The sequence below is a fragment of the Microchirus variegatus genome (assembly GCF_963457635.1).
Source record: "Microchirus variegatus genome assembly, chromosome: 7".
Taxonomy (NCBI): domain Eukaryota; kingdom Metazoa; phylum Chordata; class Actinopteri; order Pleuronectiformes; family Soleidae; genus Microchirus; species Microchirus variegatus.
Genome location: NC_139808.1, coordinates 28,241,476 through 28,262,142, shown reverse-complemented (window position 1 = coordinate 28,262,142; position 20,667 = coordinate 28,241,476). Strand labels below are relative to the sequence as shown.

The window sequence follows — 20,667 nt, the reverse complement described above, 5'->3', positions numbered from 1 at the left end:
ACTACTTTTTTACGGACATTTGAGACTAAAATGGCGGGAATTCTCCTTTGATTCTGAACAAAAATAAACAATTAAAAACCCTGTGTGCAAACAGAAGGAGTGAAGGGAGCGGGGGGTTATTAATCGATTATTAATCGATTATTAATCGATTAATCATCAACTATTTTGATAAAAGTTAATCGTTTGAAGCTTTTTTCATGATAAAAACAAGATTTCTGATTGTTTCAGTTTCTTAAATGTGAAACAAATCTTTAAAACTGAATCATTTTGGTTCTTGGACCGTATGATTCATGGATTAATTGAGAAAATAATCAACAGATTAATCGATTATGAAAACAATCATTAGTTGCAGCTCTAACTCTGGTTGTTCCCCTGTCATAAATAGAGTCTTCCCTCGTCTGCCGTGGCGTCACAACTATCTGCTCAGCTTGTTGGAGCACTTGCCGTCTCGGCTGCAGCCTTTGCCTCTGGACAGGTGGAAGGAGCTGGTGCGCGCCTGCCGGCTGCAGCACGTCTCCTGGTGGTGATGGTGGTAGAAGCGGCGTGCGGGCGGCGAGCCGGAGAAGCTGGGCGGCGAGCGGCTGCGGCCGAGACAGCCGCTGCTGCCTCCTCCTCCTCCTCCTCCCCCACCGCCGCTGTTTCCGCCGCGGTGCTCGTGGCGTGACGGCGAGGAGCTAACGGAGCGCTGCAGGGAGGAGGAGCTGCGCGGCGAGGCACTGGAGCTGCGGTGGTGGTAGTGGTGGTGGTAGTGGTGCGGTGAGCTCGTCAGGCTGCAAACGCCCGTCCTGGAGCCGCCGCAGCCACCGCCAATGCCGCGTTGGCCAGAGGAGGAGCGGTGGTGGAGCGGGGAGCCGCGAGAGCCGTGCATCAGCTGAGCAATGCACGTCAGGAGGTCAGAGTCACTGGTGCTGCCCGCTCTGATGCGGTAACGCCTGAGCCTGTGGGCACAAAGGCGAGGGAGGGTCAGAATAACAATAATTTAACTACAATTAACACGTATACCTGGGATACTTGAAACCAGGTGAGACCCTTTAAAAAAAAGACAATAAAGATATTATAAGAGCTTTTTTTTTTCTTTTTCTGACCACGTGTCTCACGATTATAATAAGACTTTAACTGAGCAATTTTTTGTGTTTTCCATTGAAAGTCAGACTTTCATTCATCAAAAGAGTTGCAAAAAGACATTGACAAGATTATAAATAATGAGTCAAAGAACCAGTACAACTGTTTTCAGCTGTGCTAACATCATTAACACAAGGGTTTTCAAGGGTTTTCTAATCATCCAATAGCCTTCAAACGCCATTAGCAAACACAATGTAGCATTAGAACACTGGAAATGGGCCTCTATACACATACAGTATGTATATATTCCAATGAAAAACCAGACGTTTGCAGCTAGAATAGTAGTTTACCACATTAACAATGGATAGAGTGTATTTATGATTCATTTAATGTTAGATTCATTGAAAAAAAAGTGCTTTTCCTTAAAAAATAAGGACATTTCTTAATGAGCGGTAGTGTATTTTGTCTTTTTCTGACCACATGCCTCACTGTTCTTCTATTATAATAAGACTTTAACTTAGCTAAGGTCAAGGAATGGGTAGAAACAAAGCAAGACTAAAAACCATATGCAGATTATATTTTCTGCAGCTCAGGATGATAGTTTGTTCGGGCATTTGATGAAGGCTAATTAAGAAGAAGAAACATTCATTCAAACTCAATGGTAAGCGAGTGATTCTGATAACAGATATAGACTGATTACCTGCCCTCCACCATGGACCGGCAAGGTGGCTTTCCAGGGGGTGGGCGCGGCAGGAATTGGGCAGCCAGCTGCTCAGCCGAAGAGGCCGGATGAATGGGCCGAGGAATCCTGCTCTTGCGGGACAGAGGGCTGGAGGAGGTGGACAGGGAAGGAGCCTCATCTCCCTGCCGGTCAGAGCGGGAACCCATGAGCGAGTCCTCGTCCTGCGAGCGGTCGGACGCCGAGGACAGCGGATCCCTGGCGAGGGAGGCCACCAGGGTGCCGCGCCTGTCGGAGAGGGACGGCGAGGCAGTGGGAGAGGGGACCGGGCCCTGGTGGCTGCTGGCTTTCTTCTGTAAGAGCTTCTCCTTGGCAGAGCCCGGAGGCGGAAGTTCTAGCAGGCTGGAGGGCTCCAGGACTGGAATGCGACTTTGCCTGCGGATCGGGTCTTTATGGGAAGGAGCCGGGGAGGCAGAGACTGGGTTACTGTTCTGGTCCTGGGCCTGGATCACGTCTAAATTCTCCCCCTGTCTTACGTTAGAATCTGTGGCACAGGGAGCGGGGCTGGAGTCGTTCTCGGGGTCTTTGAGTTGCGGGAACGCTCCGTTGCAGTCGTTTTGGCCAGAAATGTGAGATGCGAAGAAGGGGCTGCGAGGCGAATGAGGGGAGCGGGGGGACTGCGGCGAGGAGGCGGAGCGCGGAGAACGTGGGGAAGACACGCGGCTTGGCACGGGGCTTTGAGCTTTGGCGTCTCCTTTGACCGCCATTTCAGCCAGAGGGTCCGTGGGTGTCCCCGCCTGTGGGGAGATGATGTCCACTGTCTGCTGAGGCTCAGCATCACCGTGCCCCTCCAGGAGGAGGCACTGCGGAGCGCTGTCTGATCCCGACTGCGAGGACAGCCCAGACGGACGCTGAGCTGTCAGCTGAAGAGGAGGGGGGAGGTGGAGATATGGGAGGGAAGGAAAAAAAAAAAGACACGGGTGTTATTGAAATAAAGGTAAGCCGCTCCAATACTGGGAATATTATCAAAGGGGATTGTCAAAGGCTTGTTGCTGATAGACCACAACATGTCGAGTTGTGCTGTAGTTCTGTAGCAAGAGCCAGATTCACATGTATGAAAAGAGAGGAATTGTATAATGTGGGGGTAACAAATGGTGGATTAGTTTGGCAACAGCATGCAATACCATAGCTACCATCGTCAGACCAACACACACAATGTGCTATGGCAGTGTCAGTCAAGCTGTGAGTACTAAACCGGCAAGTAGGACAGGAAACGTTCACGCAACTTGGCAGGGGGCTTCACCGAAGAGAGGGTGAGGAACAAATACAGCGAGAGAGAGAGGAAGAGGAAAATAGAGAGGACAAAGACGATCTGAAACAAAAGAGACCATGCGACCTGGAGTCATGACTCGACATTCCAAAAACACACATGCCACAGTCAAACAAACAAACAGACAAACACACACACACACACAACCCCCAATTCAGATCACACAAGGACAACATGTGACCCATGCTCTGTGTGGACCTGCACAACGACTCTTATGGTTCTGGGGAGAGCTGAGTGATGACAACACCACAAACAAGACTGAACAAAGAGGGCAACAAAACAAGCAAGAAAATGACATAAAAAATAATGAAAAAGCGTGTTTCTTTTGTTTTATCGTGATGAGGATCATCACCTGCTGAAGTTGGGCACGTGTGATGCGAATGACGGAGGGGAACTTTGCGTTGGCGGCGCCCGCCGGGATGGAAGGCAGCTTCCTACGACTGGGTGAGCGGGCGCCGGGGACGGGGTTCGGAGGTAGCGGAAGCGAGGCGTGGTGGCAGGAGGAGGCGGCGGAGGTGGAGGAGCGCTCCTGCCGCTGCCGCTGCTGGTCGGCAGACTGGCTGCGCCTCAGGGCCGGCGAGTGGCGCTGGTGCAGCGGGTCCGATAGGGTGGTCAGGTTGAGGGCGCGAGGGCTGGGAGAGCGCAGTGGGACGGGGCTGGATGTCCGCACCGCGACTTCCTCAGGCAGGGACGGAGGAGAGGTGGGGAACTAAGAGAGGGGTGGAAGGAGAGAGGTGGGATGTTGAGAGAGGAGGGGGGGGGGACGAGGCTAATCGCGCCGCCAGATATTATTTAAAGGAGACATAGTATGCAAAAACCAACTTTTTAAATCATTTTAATAGTTTAATTTGGGGACTCTGGAGGCCCTATGAGGAGGCAAAGTGTGCAAAAAAGATGACTGTCGTGTTTTTGTGGCGATGTTGACTCCCGCGCTCATTGCTACGTCAAAATGAGACATTCCTGGAATTGTTCTGGCTAAAAAACGCGAGAGTGCAGAAGAGCGGAAGTCTGCGATGTGTTCTATTCAGTGCAGCACAGAGTTCTACACAAACTTGCAGCCTCAGAGGATTTACGTATCTATATGACGGCAATGTGGCGGCTAGAGTCGGTAAATATAATGGCGGCTTTTCCCGAATGCTAACTGCTGTTAGCTGCCGTAGTTTCCTGTGTCTCATTTGCATATTTAAAGAGACAGGCCCCGAAAACGAGTGTTCTGAACCGGGATGTTTTGTTCAGGGTGATTGAACTGTGAGCTACGGTGCTTCATCCTTAAGGTATTTTTGACAAAAGCATGTCACAGACATGTTCATTGGGACACCAGGGAACTGGGTTAACTAGGTTAGAAATAGTAGAGTATAATATGTCTCCTTTAATAAAACACTAATTTGAATGACTTTGAATGAATCCCAGAGAAGATGAGCGATTCTGTAAGACCACAGAGATGATCACATGGTTCTGGAGTCTCGGGGGGGGGGGGGGGGTTTAAATGGAGTGATTAGCAAAGCAACACAGGGAACGAGTTGTATCAGACAAATAGACGCGAGGTATGACTTCCTGTTTAATCAGACGTGCTTTATCGCAGGATAAGCAGGCGACACCAGCGCTGAACATGATGCACGGCTGTTATTTTTGCTGGTAAAACAACAGGAGGATCATAAAGATGACTGTGAATGGTTTTAGGTGAGGAGGTAGGAGGTAGGATGGAGGAGGCGAGGAAGGCAGCGTAGAAGTTCTAATTGTAGGACAAAGCTGTGTTCGGGGAGCAGGATTTTGGAATTGGACGCAATGAAAGGACTCGAGCAGCAAAGAAGCAAAAGAAAAGGAATTCAAACTTAGCAAAGTATATTTTTTGAGGGGGAAAAATCATTTAGATTGTAAAGCAACTCAACACATCTGCAAAAGTCTGCACGTGAGATCAAAATCATAATAATAATAATAATCAAAGTGAATCAACCATAAGCTCTCCCTTTTCCCATGCTGTGATGTGATCAGCTCTGCAGTTGTGTCAGAAAACATCGTCTATCACAGATATATAATATATATATGTATATATACACACACACACACACACAAGTGAAGATGCAAGCAGACATAAAGCAGTAACATGGAGTCTCAGACCACAGCAGGATGCAGCTGGTGGAACTCTGATTTTAGACGTTCTACAACTAGAACTCTGACTCTGTGCAGCTTTTTAACTCAGTAAAACGCTGACTACAGTCAGTCTCATGTGTGATGAAATTGGTGAAATGTCGACTGCTTACCTGGGTGAGGACTCCCTCAGCTAAAGCCTCCGCAGGGCTGGTCGGAGTGACGGGGGGTAGAGCCCCCGCCGGGCCCACACTGAGCTCCAACTTGTCCACTTTTGCGCTTCCCTTGGAGGAAGACGCCGTTTCCTGTTTAGTTTTCCCAGAGGTCGGGCTTGGGCTTCCCTTGTCCCAGCCTGGCTGGAGCACCTCGGGCTCCTCGTCCTCCTCCGATGGGCTCCTGGTGCTAGCCTTGGCCCCCGGGGAGCCGCTGGGCCGCTCCACCAACACCCACTCCCTCGAGTCAATGTCCTGCCTCCCAGAGCTCAAATTGAGCGCCACGAAGCCCCCGCTGCTGGCTGCCCCCTCTCCCTGCTCGAGAGATCCAGGCGACACCGGCTTAGGAGAACCAGCGCCGGACAGGAACTCCTCGTCGTAATGCCAGATCCGATCGGGACGCTCCCCGGCGGCTACAGTCTGACCCTGAGTGACTGAGATGATCGCAGCTCCGTTGGCGTCCTTCTCCTGGTGTGGAGAGCCGGGCTTTGCTGGGCTGAAGTCGCACACAGACAGATGACCAGAATGTACATAAGTGACCCCAAACTTTTGAGTGTGTATGTGCTCAAACCTACCTGGCGTCCAGGAAGCGCTCAGGACTGGGCTTTGCCTCGAGGCCGAGCCGTCGCTCCAGCTCAAAGCTGTGAATGTTGCGGAGCTTCCTCAGCAGGAGGCCGTCGCGGTCTGAAGCCATCACCTCTGGCTGCAGCTTGACAGGAGAACCCAGACTTGGCCCAGTGTAGGGGCTCTGGTGGCCCTGGTTGCCCTGGTTGTTGCTCTGTTGTTGTTGTTGTTGCTCGTCCTCTGCCGCCGCCTGTGAGGTGGATAAAGTCATTATTTATGAGGTAATCACCAAAAGAAATGAGCGATATTTGCTTGAAGTATTGATTTTGGAGGACTGTCAGTTCTTACCTTCCACACAGCTGACCTGATGCGGTTACGGTTGCGGTCCAGCTCCTCCCAGACGTCGGCCTCCTGGTTGCGGTGTGCGTGGAGGGGAGAGCCGGGCAGGCGCTCGGGGTGATTGTTCTCCACGTCGCTGAGCTGCTCGTCCTGTAAAACCTCCTCGGTGTTTTCCCTCATTAGGTCGCCGGGGATCAGGGAGGCGTTTGCCATGCTGGTACGACATAGAGCACTCATGTTACTTCATGTAATTTCCTTTTTTTCTGAGTAATTTTTTCCTGTTTTTCGGAGTAATTTTTTTCTGTTTTTCGGAGTAATTTTTTTCAGTTTTTCTGAGTAATTTTTTTCCTGTTTTTCGGAGTATTTTTCCTGATTTTTTTGTATTTTTTCAGTTTTTTTGAGTAATTTCGTCCTGTTTTTCATATAATTTTTTTCTGTTTTCGGAGTAATTATTTTCCTGTTTTTCAGAGTAATTGTTTCTGTTTTTTTGAGTATTCTTTTTCTGTTTTTCGGGGGGATTTTTTGGTGTTTTCCGGAGTAATTTTTCTGTGTTTTTTGGAGTAATTATTTTCGTGTTTTTCAGAGTAAATTTTTTTTGTGTTTTTCAGAGAATGTTTTTTTGTTTTTCGGAGTAATTATTTATGCTTTTCTGAGTAATTTTTTTCTGTTTTTCAGTTTGCTTTTCAGAGTAAATAAAAGTAAATTAAAAAAAGAAAAACCAGCCATGAAAAAATTTTTATCCGAAAAACAGACCAAAAAATACTTTGAAAAACAAACCAAAATTGAATGCAATGGGCTTCTGTAAGTAAGAAAATAATCAAAGCCGAAATAAATCCAAACAAAAGACGATTGTTGCACACAAACGTACCCCATATGTGCTGGAGTGAGTCGGGTGTGATGTTGTGGCGTCGTGGCGCTGGCGCTGATCGTCAAGGTGCCATCGCTGCCGGTCCTCTCCCAGTCGTACGGGTCGTTCTCCACCACGTTGTAGGTTTTCATACTGTTGTCAAACACTGACATCAGCAGCTGGAACAAAAACACAAACAAATGCTTTTAGCGCCACATTATCTATGTCTAACCTGCACTTCTGTATGTACTGAATCACAAACAGCAACATATTACCTGGTAGTCCGGCTTGGTGAAGTAATCCAGACTGGAAATGTGGACCAAAAACACGCCAAAGTCTGCCGGCAGGTGTTTGAGCATCTGTCTGTGGTCGTACGTGTCCTTCAGCTTCCCCACGTGTTCCTGTCGAGTGGAGAAACACACACTTAGCATCACATCGCAGCAACCTGGACGAGATGAAGACGAGAGGTTTGTCCTTACTTTGTCCTTGATCTTCCTCCACGGCAGCTGACCGACCAGGAACTCCACGAGCATGTAGAAGAGGGACCACAGGTCGTCGTGGCGACCCATCTCCTGCACAATCACAGAGGGGATTTCACCAAAATTAAAAATGTGATATTTGAGTGTAGTACTACAGATTACATATTTTAAAAAAGGGTTGGACGGATGCTCCTTCTTACCTTATTCTTGTGTGCATTGACGGACGCGTAGCGCACTGTTCCCCTGAACCCTGCCACCGGACGGGGCTGACGAACACAGACAGAAACAGGTCAACAACATATATATATATATATATATTTATATTTATATATTATAGTAACAGAGGATGGACACTCACAGGTCGGACCTCCTGACAAGAGTTGGTGAACTGTCGAGCCAAACCAAAGTCCAGCATGTAGCAGGTGCGACAGGTGCTGGGGAAGCGACCCATGGCGAAATTGGACTGAAGTGGAAACGGGAGAAGACGTTGATATTTACATTTTGCTCAAACAGAGCCAACAAAGTAAAACAAAATGAACATAAAGATCTTCCAGTGGATGGAAAAACACACACATATTATCCTGGACCACTCACCGGTTTGATGTCGCGGTGCAGGAAGCCCACAGAGTGGATGCTCTCGATGGACTCCAGGATCTGGCGACCCAGACGCAGCGTGGTGCTGATGCTGAACGTGCCGCGGGTCATGCTCCTCCTCAGGTCAGCCAGGTTACGACCCTGAGAGAGAACACGGACGGGAAATGTAGAATATCTATCACAGACTGTGAAGAAATAACACTCTATCTAAGCTGCAGAGAGTGTGTGTTAGTGAGTGTGTGAGGGTGATTTGGTTCAATCCTAACCCAGTGTACGGTAATTGAAACTTAATTAGATGCTTCTTTAGTTCCCAGCAGGTGCAATAACATACGATCAGCCTGCAGCAGAGAGATGGGCGCCTCTAAACGGGGGGTTATTCTGCTTCATGCTTCCAATCCATCGTCTGTTTTTGAGAAACCACTCTAATATAATATAATCAGTTATAAATAAACTTATATGTAGCCGGTAATTGATGTTAAATGACTTCTCGAGTAGCCACGCTCAATGTCTAGAATCAAAAAAGACAAATAAAAGTTCAGAACGGCAACTAAAGAAGCGTTTAAATGACAATTACAGCACAATTCATTTGATTGCATTGCTGATTTCAGCAGTGATGAAGCTACTTTACATTTAATGTGTATTATTAGCGTTTTTTCTCATATATTTAATATAGTCCAGTGTTTCCCAACCCTGATCCTCAGGGAACACTGCCCTGCCATGTTTTAGATGTTGCCCTGCTCCAAAAACACCTGACATTTTTGTACAACATCCAACTAAACAACAAAAGTTGAAACATTCATTTTTTTGAAAAAAAAAAAAGAAAAGTTGAAACATATTTTTTTTTAAGTCAAAAATTGAAACATTACATTTTTATTTTTAGACAAAAGTTGAAACATTAATTTTTATTTTTTTTTAAACAAAAGTTGAAACATTAAATTATTTGAAAAAACAGGGAAACATCTAAAACATGGCAGGGCAGTGTTCCCTGAGGACCAGGGTTGGGAAACACTGATATAGTCTAATATTTGTGTCTCAGTGCGTAGCTGTAAGAATAAACTTTGTTTATTATGTATGTGAAGATTTATTGGATTAAATTACATAATCTCCTCTTTTTGGAAGCAACCATTTCTTGATGAAAGTAACTTTCAGAATTAAATGTGTTGGATTTTTGTGGATTTTGGACACTTGAGAGTGTACGGTTGTTTCAGTCTGAACTGTACCTGAAGCTCCATCACCACGTAGTTAAAGCGATCGTTGCGGCCACATCCCACAAAGCGACACACGTGGTCTTTACCTAAAGAGGAGAAAGAAGAATAAAAGACAAACAGAGAGACGCTGTAATGAGGGAAGTCACTTTTCTTTTCAGAGGTCACATGACACGGGCGGATGATGTGTGGTCATATTTTCTCTGCCCTTCTCGCCCCTGAACGCGACGTCTGATTTATGTGCCGCGGCACACGAAGCTGTGTCGACACGTGTGTGTGAATCAAAGGTCAAAAACAAAGGTCAAAGGTTTGTGTTTACGCACACAAAGACGTGCGTTTCCACAGGTTCAGACGACGTTCAAGAGAATGAATCAATCAGAAGCTGCAATAACAAAGAAGTAAAAGAGAAACGGTGTACGTGTGTGCATGTGTGTGTGTGTGTGTGTGTGTGTTCTTGTCTTTCTATGCTTGTGTGGACCACCCCCTTGCAAACCACCTTTATTGTGGGGACATTTTTCCTTGTGTGGACATTATGCACGGTCCCAACAAGGAAAATGCTAGAATGAGCTCCTTTGACCTCAATGAGTATATATGAATATATGTATGTGTATATATATGTGTATAGCTGTGTATATATACACAGCTATACACATATATGCAAATATATACATATGTGTATATGATCTGTGTTTGAGTACAGAGGTCCTCATAGATTTAGAAAACTCAGAAGTGTGTGTGTGTGTGTGTATGTGTGTGTGTGTGTGTACTTAGCGCTAAGATTTGAATTGTGGCTAGGATCGGGTTAAGATTTAGCATTAACTGATTATGGTTAAGGTTAAGGGTAAGGAAAACACTTTTGGTTAAAGGCTGTCCAAATAAAAGGTGAGTCCTTACAAGGATAGCTGAACCTGTGTGTGTGTGTGTGTGTGTGTGTGTGTGTGTGTGTGTGTGTTGTGTGTGTTTGTGTGTGTGCTCTCAGAGGACACTGCTGCACTGGCAGCTTGACCGCAGCCACACCCCAAAGTCCTTCAGTCTGCAGTAAATGCAAACAAACCCCCCCTCTCAACTCATGTAGAGCTTCTGGGAATGATGCCATAATCCTCACATAATAAAAACCAAAATAATCCAAACTAAAACATCCAAATGGAATTAAAAACACACACACACACACAACAAGCAGCTATTATTAGCTGGATATGAGCCATTAATTAGCCGATGTTTAGCCTTCACAGCCGGGGGGCGGGGTCAGCAGTGTTTGTGGAGTTCAGCGCCCGAGTCTCCAGTTACACGCAGAACAACGCGACGCCACAGGCCTGCAGCCATTAGACGGCAAACATGAGCCAAGGCCATTGATTTTAGCCTCAGAGGGCAGAGAGAGGGGGAAAAAGAAAGAAAAGCCACGGTGGTTAAAAGGCAGGAAGGGAGGGGGAGACACGGGTAAAACTATACAAGCCTGCATGAATGAGCCGTGTTGTGTTGACCTGAGAGTGTGAAAACACAACAAACGCACACTTCCTGTTGTATAAGCACAGTCTGAACCTTCTCAAGTGTTTGCATTCAAAGATATACTGTGGTTTATCTGCTGTTTCTGCACAATGTGCCATAAAATCATCTATTTACATGATGAGTCAGATGATCTGGTGTCTGGAGGACAAATCCTCTGCTTCTGCTCATATTTTCTGATCGTATTAAACTTGTTCTCCTGTCAAACAATGCTAACGATACACAGACGACCCCCTCCCGAAGCAACTCAATAGGTCACCGCGCCACACAGCGTTTAAATCGATCGCGAAACGTAACCCGCCGAGTCCATTTTCGACTCACTCACCCTGGAGCTTTTTGAGCACGGCGACCTCCATCTTGAGAACCTGCTTGGGCTGCTGGGCCGACTCCACCTTCAGCGCCACGCTGACCCGCGTCAGCAGGTCTAGCGCCTCGTAGATCTCGCCGAACCCTCCGCCGCCGATCTTCTTCACCTGGAACACAAGCGGTAGAATTAGGAAACTTCACGTAGCCGTGGAGATATAGCAGTTCATAGATAGCGGCGTAGGCCGCAAACCCGTTCCTAGCCTCATTGGGACAAAATTTTGCCAAAATTGTGCTAAATGCTAAATTTCTGATTTTTTGCTATCGTGTCTAAGTTGCATATAGTTGTTCCGATTTTAGCCAAACTTGGTAAACTTGTTGCCCTCATGATTCCGGACTAATTTCTAATGTACTTCCATTAGCTCCGCCCACCCAGAAGTCAGCCATTTTGGGAAAAAACAAAAATGGCTAGCCTACGCATTTGAACAAACTCGTCCTAGCACGTTTGAGCTAGCCAAAAATTCCTGTGTTTGCATTCTGTATTTTGCAGTTATTACATATATTTTTAATCACTTTTAAACAAAAACAATTAAGCTGTGCTACATTCCAGCTAATGCTCTTACCACCTTGTCACAAGCAGCCATTTCAAACACATAATTCTCCAAATGTATAACAAATATTTTACTCTAACAAACAAAAAAAATATATTCATAACTTGATTAAAACCACAATACTTGTTCTCATTGAAACATTGTCACAAACTATTTAAAAATACATTGAACAAGATGCTTAAATGTCCGAAAAAGGTCACATAGCGGTTAGCAACAATTAGCTCAGAATTATTCCTTTACGTTTTTTGGAGTTATAAATGAGTATAAAGTGTTCTATTAACAAACGCAGCCTCCGTATACTGGTCACATGACAGCAGTGGTGCATGTGCTTAGCAAAGCATTTATGTGACATATGGATCAAATTACACTTTTGTCCTTTTTTTTCGACATCCAATCCAGTAATTATGACTAATATTTGCCGTTGTATAGATAATATAAGAGGTTAAGAACTCTTTGTCTATTTCATTGTGTGACCTAGAATTACAAGGTCAGTACTTTCTTAAACTTTTGATTTCCTGCATACTCTGTAACTACGGTGGCTCCTGTGCGTCCTTCACCGTCCTCCTCGTATACGAGTCCTGTGTCGCATCAAGAGCTAAAAGTCCTGGGATTAACTTTAACTGCAGCATTCTTATGTAACTCGGCGACTCAGAAGACAGGAAGTGGTGCTTGCCAGAGGCTGCTGGTGAGGAATAACATCCTCACACTCACACAGCACCCAGGCCGACAGCAGCAGCAGGAGACATGGGGCCTTCAGGGAATACAGTCACAGTCAGCGCTGCCTTTAGCTCGCTGCACTGCCACAAATAGCTTATAAATGGCTATTTTTGGATCCTCCTATACTGCAGCAGCACTACCTGGACAGAGGGAGACATGAACCCAAACTGTCCACATCACACGGGAGATTTTACTTTAGTGGACTAAGAAAAAAGAGAAGATGAACAAAGACTTTTTTTATTATTGTTATTTATGGGCAGCGAGGGACAGGCAGTGATGGGACTCCATCCACAGACACACAGGCCATTGTTGTTGTTAAAGCTGCAGTGCATAATTTTTTAGTGAATCCTGTTGTTATTGTTCTGTCTCTGTTTGGTCTTGGTTAACGGAAACAAAACTATCAGACCCGACTGAGGGAGCGTTTGTGTGTATACAGCAGCAGTGCAAAGGCCAGGTGGGGACAAGAAACGGAATTCTTGAGCAGAATAATTTACTTTCTGAAACATTTGAGGCCAATTATTTTTGTATTTTCAGTTATTTTCACTCTTAGAAATAAAAGTGCTAACTAGAACCATATAAGGTTCCTCGCCTTGTCCTCATAGGAGAACCCTTTTTGGCTCCATGTAGAACCTTTTTATAAAGTTTCCACCTGGAACCCTTTTGGAGGGTTTCATCAAGAACCCTTTTAAAACCCTTTATTCAGGAAAGGGGTTTTAAAGGGTTCTCTGGATCAAAATGGTTCTTATTGGAAACATTAGTGTTACCAAGAACCCTTGAAAAACCCTTTCTTCCTGGAAGCAAATGGTTCCAGGTAGAACCTCAGCCCAGAACCCTTATTTCTAAGAGCGTAACTTACCACTTTCCATCGTTCCTTGACCAGGGAGAGCACGCTGAGGATGTCAGCTTGCTCCGCTCCTCCGCTCATTCCGCCGTTGGACCAGGGACGCTGTCCTCACTGCTTCCCCCTCCTCCCTCGACTCGCAGCCTCACACTGGGCCAGACATTTGTTCCTTGATGGTGAACCCTGTATTAAAAAAAACAAAACAAAACAACTGTCAGAAATTGATGGAGGGATGATCTGAAGATCACATCAAACAGGTTCCGTGGTTCATGTGACACGTGAAGATTTCAAAGTCCACCCCTCAGTTGTTGGAGAGTTAAACCCCCGTTGGCTTAATGTCTGGAGCTTTTTTTGATACTTGACCATCGCTGCAGCTGCCACAGCTGCTGCAGCAGCTGACGTTTTCAGACAAAAGTCAGACCAGAGACTCTCTGCGTCTTACATTACACAAGGATTTGTCTTGTTCCCAGTCATGTATCTTCATTAGGATTACTCACTCTTCACCTCCAGCTGTGTGAGGCATACATCACTTATACAGCTAACATACGTTCTGTATAAATACACAGATTTTTATTTCATTATTCTTGATTAAATACAACAGAAATACCCCAAATATTCATAGATGTTAGTGGTTCTTACTCAGTTATGCTAGCTCCTGTCCTGAACCACCTTCTTAAATTACTTAATAAGTTGTGGATACAGAATTATTTTCTTATATCTTCAATTATCTGCATTAATCAAAATCTTCCTTGTGCAAAATTCCTATTTTAAATTACTAAACAAGCCATTTAACATTGTTTCATATACTTCTGAAATTTAAAAAAAAGTATTCAATCACCAAAATGTGTTGAAAAAGCTAACTCTCCATTGATACAGTAATATTTCTATTATTAATAATAGTCATGTTTATTTTATATTAAATTAATTCCTAACACACGACTGAATTGAAAGTAAAAAACTATGACTGCAAGTTAACAATAAACAGATTGATCAAAATCAATTATCCGATTTGAGATTTTCACCATTTGCTGACATTTTAAGGACCAAACAACAAAATTATTATTCCAGAAAATCATCAACATACTATCAATATTGAATAAAATACCTATTATTGGTACACTCTTAGAAATAAGGGTTCCAAAAGGGTTCTTCTACAAGGGCTGAGGTTCTACCTGGAACCATTTGCTTCTGAAAAACCCTTTCCCGAAGGGTTCTTGGTAACACTAATGGTTCCAGTAAGAACCATTTTGATCCAGAGAACCACTGAAAACCCCTATACTGAATAAAGGGTTTTAAAAGGGTTCTTGGTGGAACCCTCAAAAAAGGGTTCCAGGGCCAAAAAGGGTTCTCCTATGAGGACAAGCCGAAGAACCTTATATGGTTCTACTTAGCACTTTTATTTCTAAGAGTGTACTGTGTCCATTCTACTGCTGTCTATGAGAAGCTTCCTCAGCATAAACAGCAGATCTGTATCCGTATAAAAGCTGGATCTTTTCCTCTTTAATTACACAACATCCGTGTCACAGATAAACATTCCTCACGAGAGCCGGTCGCGTCCTTTAGTCTGGTCTTCAAAACACTCGAAGCACACGTTGTGCACATGGAAGCACAAGCTGCTGCTGCTGCTGCTGACAGTTATAAAACAGACCTTCAACACACATTTGTCTACAAGGGCAAAGATCCTAACATCGAGGAGGAAATCGATCCCGTCATCATGTCCCAGGATGAGGTCAGGAGACAGAAGACGGTCAAGTGTGATGAGAAAGTGACGAGCATGAAATGTGACCTCGGGTCAAAGGTCAGGACTACGGTGGCCTTGATGGAACAGCAGAAGTCAAAGACGTAGACACACGCTGCTGGACGACACTTAATTAAACATAATTAAAGTGGTTTATTGAGCTTATTATGGTTTTATCACAGTTCCACTACACTGCTTCTATTATGTGAGAATTTTTATACATATTTAGTGATCTTTTACTGTGTTTTATTGATTTTATATTGTGTTTTTTTCAGTTTACATTCGTTAAATCATGTCTATTTCATGTATTTATGTGATGTACAGCACAGAGGACAACTCTGTGGTTTTTAAATGAATTAATATTAAGACGATAATAAAGAAAACAATGAAGATTAAATAACAGATAAAAACACCAAGCCCTGCTTTATCTTAACATTACTATTGCTACTGTGACTGCTAATACTACTAATAATAATAGTATTTCATGTGAGTTATTTGAGTTTTATACCCTATTTAAGACACTTTATTTAAAAAAAAAAAACGAATTCAAATGTTAGCTAGCGTTAGCATGTTAGCTAGCGTTTAGCGTAAGCAAGTTAGCTTAGGTAAATCAAAGCACAGGCCAAATTACAGAGCATTTTTGACCAGAGGCTTTTATCCTCTAGAGACAATGAATGTCTGGACACAATTTCACAGCAATTTGTCAAACAGACGTCGAGATATTTCAGTCTGGACCAAAGCGCTAAACGATGCAACACTAAAGCCACAGCCATGCTAACGAAATGACAAATCATGCATGAGTTACACATTTTCTGTTTTGTTTTTTTATTCTAGACATAAAACTATAAGGGAACAGGAGGAACAGATGTCACTGAATGCTGCTTTTGTCTTTATTTTGAGACCAAACATCGCTAAACAACCAAAGCTAACCCCATAAATCTCTCTTTTTTGGGCCACAATTTGTCACATAATAAAAAAAACTGTCTTTTTCCTGATATGAAGGTGAGTAATTATTGTTGTGTACTATATTTAAAAACACACACAGAGGCAAAACATGAGGTTTTGAAACCCTCTGCTGAGCCTCTGCAGGTAAACAACACCGTGATTGAATGACCTCAGCTGTGAGGACTTCAAGGTCAGGCTGTCGTCCTGCTCTTATGTATCACGTATCACAGATGAGACGTACTTTCTAAAACACAGAAAAACAAGTCGTTTGTCCTTCTGTGTTCAGTCATCCCTCGCTCTCTTGAGGATACGTAGGGGGAAAAGATGGATGATTTTGGGGCAGGTGTTTGTTACCAAACCTGACATTTAAGACACTGGAGGAGCCACGAAACATGCTGAGCAGGTGATTCTGAGACAATGACTTACCATTGACACTGCACGTGACTAACACAGGCTGTTTAACACTGCTGTTATACTGCATAAGCATGGTTTACCTCCCTCACAACATGACTAATCTCACACCTCGTCTCCAATCGCGGCGATTAAAAGCAGCAAAAAAGAAAAACAGCAAAAAAATCATGAATCACGCTTCCTACTGACCACGGCATCGTCATGGCAACAGTGTTTTTTTCTTTACAGCTTTGTAGTTGCCTCTGCCCTCTCAAGTCTGCTGGAAGCTGCACGTTAACCGAAATATCAATGAGTGAAGTCTGGAGATGCTTTGACAAAAATTTAAGGTGCATTATTGTGCAAGAACAGCAGCGTATCAAGTCAAAACATGGCCACGATACGACATTAGAGACTAAGGAACAGCGTGTAACCGAAAGCCAGATTTAACTTTCCATTGACGGCCCACAAACTCAGCGAGTCGTCAAAAAGCCAAACATAAAAAGACCGTGTTATCGTCTCAAAAATGTCTCAACTCGAAGAGAAGAAACAGCGGATATTTAACCAAACTAAAAACAAGCCTCACTACCCTCTAAGAAAACGACGTCAAAACGAAGGAAAATGACAGTTTTCAGAGTGGAAACACAGCAATAGTTAACTCTTATACGCTTTGTCGTTATATAAATATATTCAATGTTTATTAAGTTTACATTTTTAATCTCTACTTGTGTTGTTTATCCTGGACTTCCGACCGGAAAAAGACGCGAATGACGTCATGTTTACGTGCTCCGACACCGGAGTCCAGGCACCGTTTACCAGTTAGCTCCGTTAGCTGCATTAGCTCCTTTTAGCGCGCCTACAGTCGGACTGTAGCGGTCTGTTTATTAAAGGAAAAGAGCAGCGCTAACAAATAATTTTATTTTCTTATTGTCATGTAAACACATTAGTCTGACTAATCAAGCTTGTCTTAGTCGGACTAACAAGCCTGGATACATGCAGTCCGATTACTCCTGCATGTATACCCTCAATTAATAGATTTTCCTCCTCTCTGCAAGTTGTCCAATTGCTCGTCTTAGTCAGACTATGGCCTTTGCTTGATTAAACTGTTCAGGTCCATTTTAAACACTGATGGCGTCCATACATGCATGTGCAATAACAACCACATGGCTGATGAAACATATAATCTACTTCTTCTGAGGCCTGGTTGAGCAGCGGGGCACAGAGACCCCTGGAGCTGCTGCTTCTGCTGCTGGATGAAATCAACGTCTGGTCTCATGACTGGAGAAGAGCCAGCATGAGGAGGCCCCTTCCTCCTCCTCCTCCTCCTCCTCCTCCTCCTCCTCCTCCTCCTCACTCTGGTTCTTCTCATTTCACAGCATGGATGTAAGTGATCCAGGTGGAGGAGGGAAACAATGACAGGACTGACACTGGCACTCTGAACATCTCTGAAGTTCTGCATTCAGAGATGTTCTCCTACGGTTCTCTTCTTAAACTCTGAGGCTTTTAAACCCAGATAATTTAACTCTGAGAATGTTATCTTTTATGTCTAAGTGCATAAATGAGTTGAGTTGCTGTCACGTGATTGGCGTTATTATGGGGGATTATATTAAGGGGTACTTATGATGAAAATTAGCAAGATAATTATCAAAACTTCAACTGTTTCACTTTTACACCCAAAAATTCATGCAGCATAAGAGATTATTATTATTTTTCATGTCCAGAGGCACAGTTTGTGAACAGGCAAGGCAGGCAACTGCTTGGGGCCCCCGAGCCGATAGGGGGCCCCCCTTAAAAAACAATGGGTGATTTGCAATGACATCTCAGTAGGAAAACCTCCCTAAAGGGGATTTACAGTATTTACATTTTATTGTTCTATATATTTATATTGTTTTATAATGTGGGTTCTTTACAGTGTAATGTATTTTTTTGACTAAGTTTATATAGTTTTTTAAAGCTATTTACAGTATTTTATTGTTTCATTTATATTTTCACATACTTTTCCTTGTTATTTATTAATTTCGGAAAAAAAGAATATTTTGAACTCATACATTTTTCCTTGGTGTCACATTATTTGTAACATAATGGTGATGAACACTGGTTGGAAGGAAGGGCCCCCTGGGAATGTTTGCGTAGGGCCCCTACAGACTCTGGAACCGCCTCTGTCCATGTCAAATCTAAAGATTTAAAGGTGCCATATGTAAGAATGTGGCCAAAAACAGTTACTACATTCAAATTCAAAACACCGAGGTCTTTAAGGTTTCGTTTTCTGACGTAACTGGCAACCCGTGGTCGCTCTGCAGCTGAGACTCTACTGACTGCAATGACTGGTAGACGGCGGTAGGTGGCGCCACCTGACGCCAAAACATGATTTCAAAACATAAACATGATTTGCAGTCTGCAAAAAAACATTTTTTAATGCAAATATTTTGTCTGTACTGTTGTTGTTGGCGAGTTCAGTTTGTTATATAAATAGAGTCTCTGTGACATATTAGGAGGATTTTTACGGACAGTTGCTTTAGATTTATTACATAATGCACCTTTAAGATGAGATGCTATGCTATGCTATGTGCTGGTGGTGGGAGCTGTTGCATAGGGAGTCGGTTGCCACAGCAGATTTACTCAGGCGCGTCCAAGCACACGGTGACTGACTGACTGTCCACACACACACACACACACACACACACACACACACACAGGAGGCCACACAGCCCGAGGTTACACTGTAACCCTGTGACAACACGCAGGGTAACAAAGTCATGCAGCAGCCGCAGCAGAAAATGGAGGAGGGGGTGATGATGATGAGGGTGATGGAGGCGCATTACGCACGGTCTCTCCGTCCTTACCTCGCGTCTTTGCAGCCACAGCTCGATCCAAAGAGGCGCCGCCGGGTGTGGTTAGAGAAAATCTGCTGCGTTTGGAGGCGGCGGCGGCGGCGGGGACGACGACACGCAGCAGCGGAATCCCATAGCGAGAGAAACGTCCGTGGAGAAGAAGAAGAAGAAGAAGAAATAGACGTGGAGAGAGAGCGGTTATAAATAAAGGAGCGAGATACTGAGTGTGAGAGCTGTGGTCGAGCCTTTTCTCCTTCTGCCTGTCACCTCAGCATCTCTGTCGCTGCGCTGCGGATCCGTGACGTGACGTGACGCTATGTGTGTGTCTGTGTGTGTGTGTGGAGGATCAGCAGCCTGGCTCCCTGCGCGCGCGGCCCCGACTCCATCGCCCCTCGCAACAGCTCGGCGGCGCGCACCAGCGTTCGCGTGTTTTGCTGTGGGCACGCGCTCTGTGTTTCTGTGTTGCCAGGTTTGACAAAAGTACACACATACACACACGCAAGCGAACCAACCTTTGACCCGTTTGGAGATATCTACTACGCAGATGTTTTTGGGGGAAATGTAAACACGCCGAATTTGAGATTTGAAGTCCAAGATTGTCACTCGCTGTTGTTTTAGCCGACATCTTTTCTCGAATAACTTTGACGCTAAAACACATTTAAAAACGTCATGTTTTGCAATGAGATTTCGTTTTTATGCCTCTGAATAAGCAAATTACTTATTTTTTAAGCAAAAAAACATATATATATTATATATAACTTTTCACTGGACTAGAATTGAACATAAGCCCTCAAAATAACACATATATACTAATATATTGGTTTTTCGTTCACCTACATGTTACTAAAGGATAAATAATAACAACTGCTTTGTCACACATTAGCACTTGAGCTTTAACAAAGAATTGTTTGTGTTTGAGGACATGGACATGAATCATAATAATAATGCAACCACAATCTTATGACACTTCTCCTTAAGACCACTGGGAGGCGCCATTAAGCCACAGTTGATGAAAACTATGAACCATTCTTGAAAACATCACATCATACAGTATATGCTGTTTGATGTTACACTATTAATCTTTTATGATTATGTTTTGTTTCATGCACTGGCTTGTACACAATAAGTTTATGAATATCTACATTTGGTCAGCGTTCTTGTCCTTTCTTGTAATCATTTATAGAGGTGTGCATTTGCTCAGGTATGTACATGTAATATACGTATAAACTATTCATCAGATTGCCATTTTCCTCCTTTTTCTCCATTTTTTTGGTGGAGCTTGAACATGCACACAATCTCATGCAATGCTGTCAAAAATGTAGACTCAGATCAAAGGCTGATGAAATTCCCAAGCCACAGCAACCCAAATCAAAGGCAGACCAGGACAGTGTA

General features: G+C 44.1%; 1 protein-coding gene across 1 annotated transcript; it reads right to left on the bottom strand.

The window, feature by feature from the left end:
* Positions 1 to 415: 415 nt before the first annotated feature.
* On the bottom strand, positions 416 to 13,503 carry ttbk2a (tau tubulin kinase 2a; the record flags this gene model as incomplete). The annotated part of the gene is made up of 15 exons (XM_083892985.1): positions 13,390 to 13,503; positions 11,228 to 11,375; positions 9,415 to 9,488; positions 8,195 to 8,335; positions 7,959 to 8,063; positions 7,801 to 7,866; positions 7,601 to 7,693; positions 7,397 to 7,522; positions 7,143 to 7,300; positions 6,284 to 6,488; positions 5,947 to 6,185; positions 5,333 to 5,867; positions 3,424 to 3,780; positions 1,763 to 2,664; positions 416 to 938 (listed from the first exon to the last, which is right to left on the bottom strand). Exons 1-15 carry the CDS (start codon positions 13,456 to 13,458, stop codon positions 416 to 418), a joined length of 3,741 nt encoding a protein of 1,246 aa, XP_083749111.1. The 5' UTR covers positions 13,459 to 13,503.
* Between the last annotated feature and the right edge of the window lie 7,164 nt (positions 13,504 to 20,667).